Source organism: Euleptes europaea, chromosome 10 (assembly GCF_029931775.1).
Source record: "Euleptes europaea isolate rEulEur1 chromosome 10, rEulEur1.hap1, whole genome shotgun sequence".
Taxonomy (NCBI): Eukaryota; Metazoa; Chordata; class Lepidosauria; order Squamata; family Sphaerodactylidae; genus Euleptes; species Euleptes europaea.
The window spans coordinates 38,841,350-38,848,849 of NC_079321.1; the positions used below are offsets into that span (position 1 = coordinate 38,841,350).

At 41.2% G+C, this 7,500-nt stretch overlaps 1 protein-coding gene across 1 annotated transcript; it reads right to left on the reverse strand.

Moving 5' to 3' along the window:
* Positions 1–243: 243 nt before the first annotated feature.
* Positions 244–7,201, reverse strand: LOC130484003 (glutathione S-transferase-like). The gene is made up of 6 exons (XM_056856918.1): positions 7,103–7,201; positions 5,966–6,017; positions 4,776–4,908; positions 3,505–3,646; positions 2,727–2,858; positions 244–363 (listed from the first exon to the last, which is right to left on the reverse strand). The coding sequence occupies exons 1-6, from the start codon at positions 7,187–7,189 to the stop codon at positions 244–246; spliced, it is 666 nt and encodes a 221-aa protein (XP_056712896.1). The 5' UTR covers positions 7,190–7,201.
* Positions 7,202–7,500: the final 299 nt, after the last annotated feature.

A 7,500-nucleotide genomic window follows, 5' to 3' on the forward strand; every position in this document is an offset into this window, starting at 1 on the left:
CCACAAGTCAACAAATCATGTAGCCAAATACCAGCACAGCAGAATGTTTTATTGTGTTTGAAAGTAGCGGCATGTGATTGATCCCACCTCTGCTTCATAAATTGTCCCATTTTGTTGTACATTTAACTTCACGTTGAAGGTACTCTGGAAATTGAGCCTGTACGTTGTTACACTCTCGAAATTATTTGAAGACTGTCCCAATGGTAGCATGTGGCTTGCAGCTACGTTAACCATGATCCTGATTCACTGGAATATCTTGATAGCTTCTGCAAGCTTTTTTTCATCTATTGGTGGTTTTCTCGCACTACCAGGCTGCAGGAACTTCTTGATTGTAGGGATATTGCTTATTCGTTCTTTATAAGCCTAAAGAGAGAGAAAATATTGGAACAAAAAGCATTTTTTAGCAAGCAAAGGGGCCACTTCTCAGGCGTCATTGGTCACCCGAAGAACTGAAGGTTACAATATACCCTGATAATCAGTAATAAAACTTCTTGTGAGAAAATTTTTGACATCTACCTAAAATTCCATTTATTTCAAGGATGCTCTTTAGGAAGATGAGGTCACCATTTCTCCCTCACTGGCTATGTCTGCAGTCCATTCCCTAATGACTTGCCTATTTAGTGAATGTGCATGACGTATACATTTGTGTAACATTTCTCATTCAGAGACAATTGTATGATATCCAGACCACAGATAAGGAATCTAGGAGGTACACAAATCTGGTTTAAAACACAGAGTAGATCTACATCTTTTACGCATGGCTGTTTCACATGCCATCACCCCTCCGATGACTTTGGGTCATTGTGATGAATATGCATGCTGTTTCTGACCGTCAGAGGTCGCCTCATCTCCGCCTTTTCCAGCATTTTGTCCATGTTTTCTAATTCGAGATAAAACAGGTCTCTAATGCGGGCAAATGAGGGGAAACACAGGGGGAGAGCAGGCGACCTCTGACGGTTGGAAACGGCATGCATAATCAACAAAAAGAGGGGTGACGGTGAGTGAAACAGCCATGCATAAAAGACCGTACACTTCAGTGCTGGATGCAGAGAAGGCATAGCCTTTAAAGAAACAAATATAATTAACGGATCATAGAGCATTTTTCGATGCTTGAAAGATACACCGAAGGAACTCTTAGCTTCTAAACCATTAAAATAATGAAAACCAAAAAAGGCTCAAGGTGGTCCAGGCATGGGTGGGTTTAGTTGTGTCTTTCATCATCACCCATGTCACAGGTGATTTCCAGTTACATTTCATATGAGAATCACGATATCAATGGTTATGTGGGTGCAAGTAGCATCTGATCTATCCAGGTACACACTGCAATGCTCCCGGTGCTGGGAAAATGTGATATCCCTCAACAGTAACAAAGCCACAAGCAAGACTGTGCAAACAAAATATTGGCTATAAATAGGTATTTCTTGCAGTTAAAACTGATCATCGGGAGAAGCCCTAGTTATATAGATTGGCATATTTTCACCTTAAACTGGTTTAATAGTCATTTCCCTTTCTCAGGCAACCCCTGGGAGCTGCAAATCTGCAGTTCCATGAGGAAGTATCCTCAGTACCCAGTCATGGTTTCCAGTCATGACAGTCAGTTATGTCCAGAGGGAATACACATTATGTATTGCATCACCTGCTTATTATATGTCAGTTACAACCACATTTAATGTTGTGTCAGGATGCAATATGAAAGAAGAACTCGGTACTAAAAAAACACACACCAGGAAAGACCAACCCACTTATTTTCATTGTCAGAGATACCACCTGAAATACAGCAGATAGAATCATTTTTATAAATCCCTCTTTGATTTTAATATTTGCAAATGGAATTTAATCAAAGGCAAATATTTCCTAAGGGAGGCTAGATTTTTAAAGTTAATTTAATGTAGCAGCCAGACTTACTGTAAGACACATAGTTGTTGAAGGGCAGTAATGGTGTGCGGTTTGGGGATGCTGACTGGAAGTTCTAAGGCCCTGAAGCAAAGAACAAAAGCTCCAAATACCAGAGCTTTTTGCCTACAGTTGTCCTGATGCAGGACTCCACATAAGAACATACAGAGCTGTTGTTATGCAGGGTGTTTCATTCATTTAAACAGGAGCATCAGGTATGCACACACAAAAGAATATACACAGAGTCTACTGCTTCTGTGGAATGAATGGTGTAACCCTTGCAGGTAAATGAGTTATATGTATCTGAGATACTGGTCCTATATGAAATCATGAGGGACTGTAATCTTGGGATCCTCTGCTCTACAGACATACTACATATACCACCTATGCAAACCATTCAAATTTAAAATCCTTCCAAGATAAATCTGGCACAAATCAGGAATAGTTCTACATAGTTACATGTTTACCGTGAATAATGGGGGAATCTAAACATAGCATCAACCTTCCTATGGCTTTACTTGAAGCTAACTGAAAAAACTAGTGACATGGCACATTACAGATTTCAGCTCTCTTGCTGTTTGGTCACTAGGGGCGAAAACGCACAGTCGCTTTAGCCTCCTTTATTCCCTGTCTCAGCCAGAATTCAGCCAGGTTTGAAAGCATGCGTTTTCGCCGAACGTGCGTTCAATTCTGGCTGAATCCTGGTTGAAGCAGGGAATAAAGCGACCATGTGTTTTCGCCCTAGAAGAGCCCCTGAGCAGCATCCAGTGATCTTGGTCAAAGAATGGTCTTCCACATCTTTCACAACTTGTTAAGGATTATTAAGTGCTTACCTTTAAAAGAGGGAATTTTGACAGAATATCGGGCTTGAGATCTTCTACCATTAAAATAACTTCAAGCAATTGAACATCTGCTCTGCTGAACTTGTTTCCAACAAGATAATCTCGACCATGATCTTTGAGGACCTACAGAACAAGAAACATGTTAAGGGACTCACAAAATGCTAGAAAGTTGGCATATACAAAATAAAGGAGAAACTAATGGACCACTTTAAAAAAAATCTCTTCCCCCCCCCATTGAAACATTACATGCTAAGGGTTTATAACAGTGCTTTTATGGGTCGACCATCTGCCCTTGGGTTATATGTCCTTGTAATCAGCTTCTTCTGGGAGAAGGATAATTCTGCTGTATCGTTGCATTGAGAGTGACTGAATGAGCTAATTGACAATGGAAAGATGAAGAGCAGAATAATCTTCCCACAGAGGAGGATGTCTGTTGCATATCTTTTTGAGTTATTGCACTGTACTTGCCTTGTCCCAGTCAGGAAACATGCAGATCAGGGTCCGATATAAAAACACACTGTCACAAGCAAAAATGTTTGCTTTTAGATTGGAGTGTGCCTTCCATTTTAATTCAGAAAAAAGAAATATGCCTCTGCTATCAGAAGATTCAGAAACTTCTAAATTAAGAAAAGGAAATCTGATGTACCACAATGAGGATTTCAACTACTTTTTACACCTGAGGGACTGTAAACAGTTAAAACTGTCAAGCCCACTGGAGCACAGGTGAGCCCATCATCCAACCATGGCAGTAAACTAAGCTGCCTCATACCTTTTCAAAGACTGGAAAGTATCTGGTGGTGGCCCTTTCAAAGATCAATGCAAGTTCTTTTTCTTTTGCATCCACTGGCTTGAGAGGAAGAAGCATGATCATTTCACCCAAATCCATAATACTTTCGACATACATATCCATTCTGAACAGAAGAGAGTATAGACATGACATCAGGTAGCTAGTGAGCATTAACTTGCCATTTGAAATACACTGAATTCAGAGTAATAAGGCCAATTTCCTTAAGAGTGGAAGCATTCTTTCCTCTGAATAAAGTATACCAATCTAATTACATGTAAATAATAATACTTGGAATGTATTATTCCGTCACATACAAGATCTTCACATAAAGCATCTTGGTACACCTATATCACCTGGTCAGGTAGGTTGGGATAGATAGATAGATAGATAGATAGATAGATAGATAGATAGATAGATAGATAGATAGATAGATAGACAGACAGACAGACAGACAGACAGACATCTTTATTACAGTCAGTGACCAGCCCAGGTAAACATATAAAATTTACACAATTTACACAAGTATACAATCAGCTACACATCAAAATAAAACATGCTAGTTCATTTGTTGGCATAGCTAAAATCACTTAGAATAAGAGGGGAACATATATAATTAAAACTGTCACCCCTCATTTTCAGGACTGTTGATTAGCGCAGACCCTCTTCCGTCGTAAATCAATTGCAGCAGCACAGAATCTGGCCACTGAATATGTTGTATCGGAATCTGCATCTTGTAACAAAGATGGAATGTAGAGATATCCCATATAACCAGAGAATTTGTAAATTAATGGCAAGATGAACCTTTCTCGGATAGCTGTATAGTACTGACAGTAGAACAGAACATGTTCAAAGGTTTCTATGAATCCAGAGCCACAGGGACATTTTCTCTCCTCATATGGTATCTTCCTGAACCGGCCTTCCTGGATGGCTGAGGGTTGGCAACGGTAACAGCAATGCCACAGGCACTGTCTAATAGGAATGTGTGACAGGAGGGCACGTGTGATAGGAGCTTGTGATCTGGTGATGTCCTTGCAGAAAAAGAGTTCAACTATCCTGTTTGCTCAGGGAAAGGATCCCCCCCCCTTCAACTGTCAAGACTGAGAGGTCAAATTAGTTCTCATTGCTCCACAATGCACTTTTCAGCTTCTCAGCTGAGTGGCCCTGACCTGAAATATGCGGATTCACAACTTGTGAGCAGATCGTGCCTGACATCATGTATAGTAAGCAGAAATATGTTAGAAATGTTACAGTACAATGCCTTCTCCTTGAGGTCCTTCCCACAGAGATTGTATTTTGCTGCAATGTAGTTGAGGATCGCTCGGCTCTGCACCATCTTCATGCCATCGATTTCCACCATGGGCACTTGCTGAAACAGCAGGGCTCCATCTTGGGAACAGAAGACGAGAAATTAGTTCATCTAATTTGATGTCCTGACAGTGGATTTCATGAGCACATCCCGTGTTTGGAATGCAAGTCCCACATTGTGCTTTTATGATTTTAAAGTTTCTTTCCAAAGTGAAAAGCAAGAGTTGGATAAATAAACAAATTTAATGAAGGCCGGAAGGCCTGTTGCCTAAGATGGACATTCAGCTAAAATTCAGCAACAACTCTCTCCTGAATATAATAATCTGTTGAAAACCCAAACAACTTAACATAGTATAAAATAGTTGTGAAATTTGATGCAGTACCAGCAATACCAGCATTAACTATTGTTACTATCCTGAAAATGCAGAAATCTCAATCAACACTTATAGAGGATTCAGAGGACGATGCCATTCCTGTGTTACTTAAGGTGTGTCTGATCTGCGCTATTGACACATGACAGTTAGAAAATGGTTTATGTTCAGGGCTCCCAACTTGATTTTTAATCATTCCATCACATGTCAGCACCAGATTCCCTGCTGGGAACTCAACTTTCAGGGCGCGCGGGGTGGGGTGGGGGGCTGATTCAGATTGGGACTGTGGAATACAGGGATAAAGGGCCCCAGCCTTCCACCCAAACCATTTTCCTGACCACAAATGACTCATGGATACTAATTTGCCCCAATAAGTGGCAAAGAAACTTTCCTCTCCTCCAAAACAAACAATTTAGTGGCAGGGGACTGCATGGCAACTCTGCATTCAAAGCCATTCTCGGCTATAAAAATGCGGGTATACCTGAGCCTAAACAAAGAATCTGAGAAAACTGAGACATAGCAAGGACTACTTGAATGCCATTTGCCCTTAACTTTCAAAATGGCCGACCTGCTCTTCAAATGGTGCCGTGTATAAATAACCCAGTCAGTCTACAATCCTGCTGCATGGTAGTTTTGCCATTAACTCTGACTGGGGAGTTTTGGTGTAATTCTGATGTCCATGTATCATAATCTAACATTAAATAGATTCTGAATGCTACATTAGTATATGCAGCAGCAGAAATATAAGATGCATCCATTTTACTCACCTTTCTTTAACTTTTCTAGGTCTTCCTTTGATTTAATGAATTGTTCTTCATACTGGAAAACAAAAGAGCCAAAAGATGCTAGGAATCTCATGCGTATCAGAGAATTCCAGTTCCAGTACTGCTGAAGCCTAATTTAGTTCCTCTTTTATTATTACTTTTGGAAATCCTGAGAGATGTTGGAGGCAAAGGGCTGTACCCAAAACACTGATTTTTCCCGCCAGCAGGAAGACACATCTCCCAGGGGGCAATTTTTGTCCAGAACCTTCACTCCTCTTGCCATTTATTTCATACAATCCAATGTGTAACATGCTGACAGATTTGGATAGTGAGTGGAATGGGGATGCTCCTTAGGAATAAAGTTCACTCTGGGCGTGTTGCTTTAGGGAAGAAACAGAAGTTCTTTATTGTGAAGGAACTCCACATACGGGATGGGAAAGAGTAGTATTAGTGTTCTAGCTAGCTATCTAGTAAAAAATGGAGTGAGATTGTAGAGAGTACATTTTGCCCTCATAGTAGTTAGAAAGAGAAGAAAGGGGGAAGAAGGAGGGAGGAGGGTCAGCCAGAAGGAAGGAAGCTCCCTGAGGATATTGGTCCAGGTAAACCAAAAGGGACAGCAGCAGAGCAGACAAAGGGAAAGATACAGAGTCTGCCCCCTCTGAAGTTCTGGCAATTAAGATTCTGGTATTAAAAAACATTGCACCGTCTATTCCTGCTGGCACTGCAATGACCTAGAGGTTGTATATGGCTATCATGGGGATCTTGGGCAAGGTAAATTCTAGTGCATGTTCCTCATCATCAAATATTTAATATTACTTTAAAAACACAGTTTTGTATCTGAAAGCTGAGGTATAATATGGTTTGCACTTCAAAGCAGTGGGACTTTTTTTATCCTTCCCTTTCTCTGGGGAGTCCAGGTAAGTATACATAGCCCCCCATTCCCCAATTTTATCCCTCAATGGCTTTGTGGAAAATGGAATGACCATCCTTCAGTTATCAGTGAAATTCATGGAAACTTGGGGATCCCAACTCCGCCCCAGCCCCAGGCTAACACTGGACTCAGCTCAGCCGCTGCCTGCAGTGTACATTGCTGAATAAATGCAGCTGTCTTCAACAGTTCTCCAAGCAATAAAAACGAACCTCAACCCCCGCGGCTGCCAATAACCACCGGGTGGTCTCCATGCGGCCCCTTCCATCGAAGTAATGCAGTCTGGGTTTACTGGCCATGGCTACAATTTCTTGGGTGGGTTCCTGTTCAGATCAGAAGAGATCATTCGGGGGAAAAGACAATATAAGTGAAGAACCGATCTGCAAGTAACGCTGTGCAACCCTTCTGGCTTGCTTTTCTTTTGTGCTAGTAGCTAGAAATTGCTTTCGAAAAACACACAGCTTTTCAAAATGCCCACCAACTGCACCATGCGCTCCTTTGGGCTCTATAGGTAAAAGGAGGAAAGCTTACAATTATAAGCGTGTGCCCGTTCAGGTATAAATTTGCACACCCAAAATGTCCAGGAAGGAAGGGAAAGGGGAAAAAATCC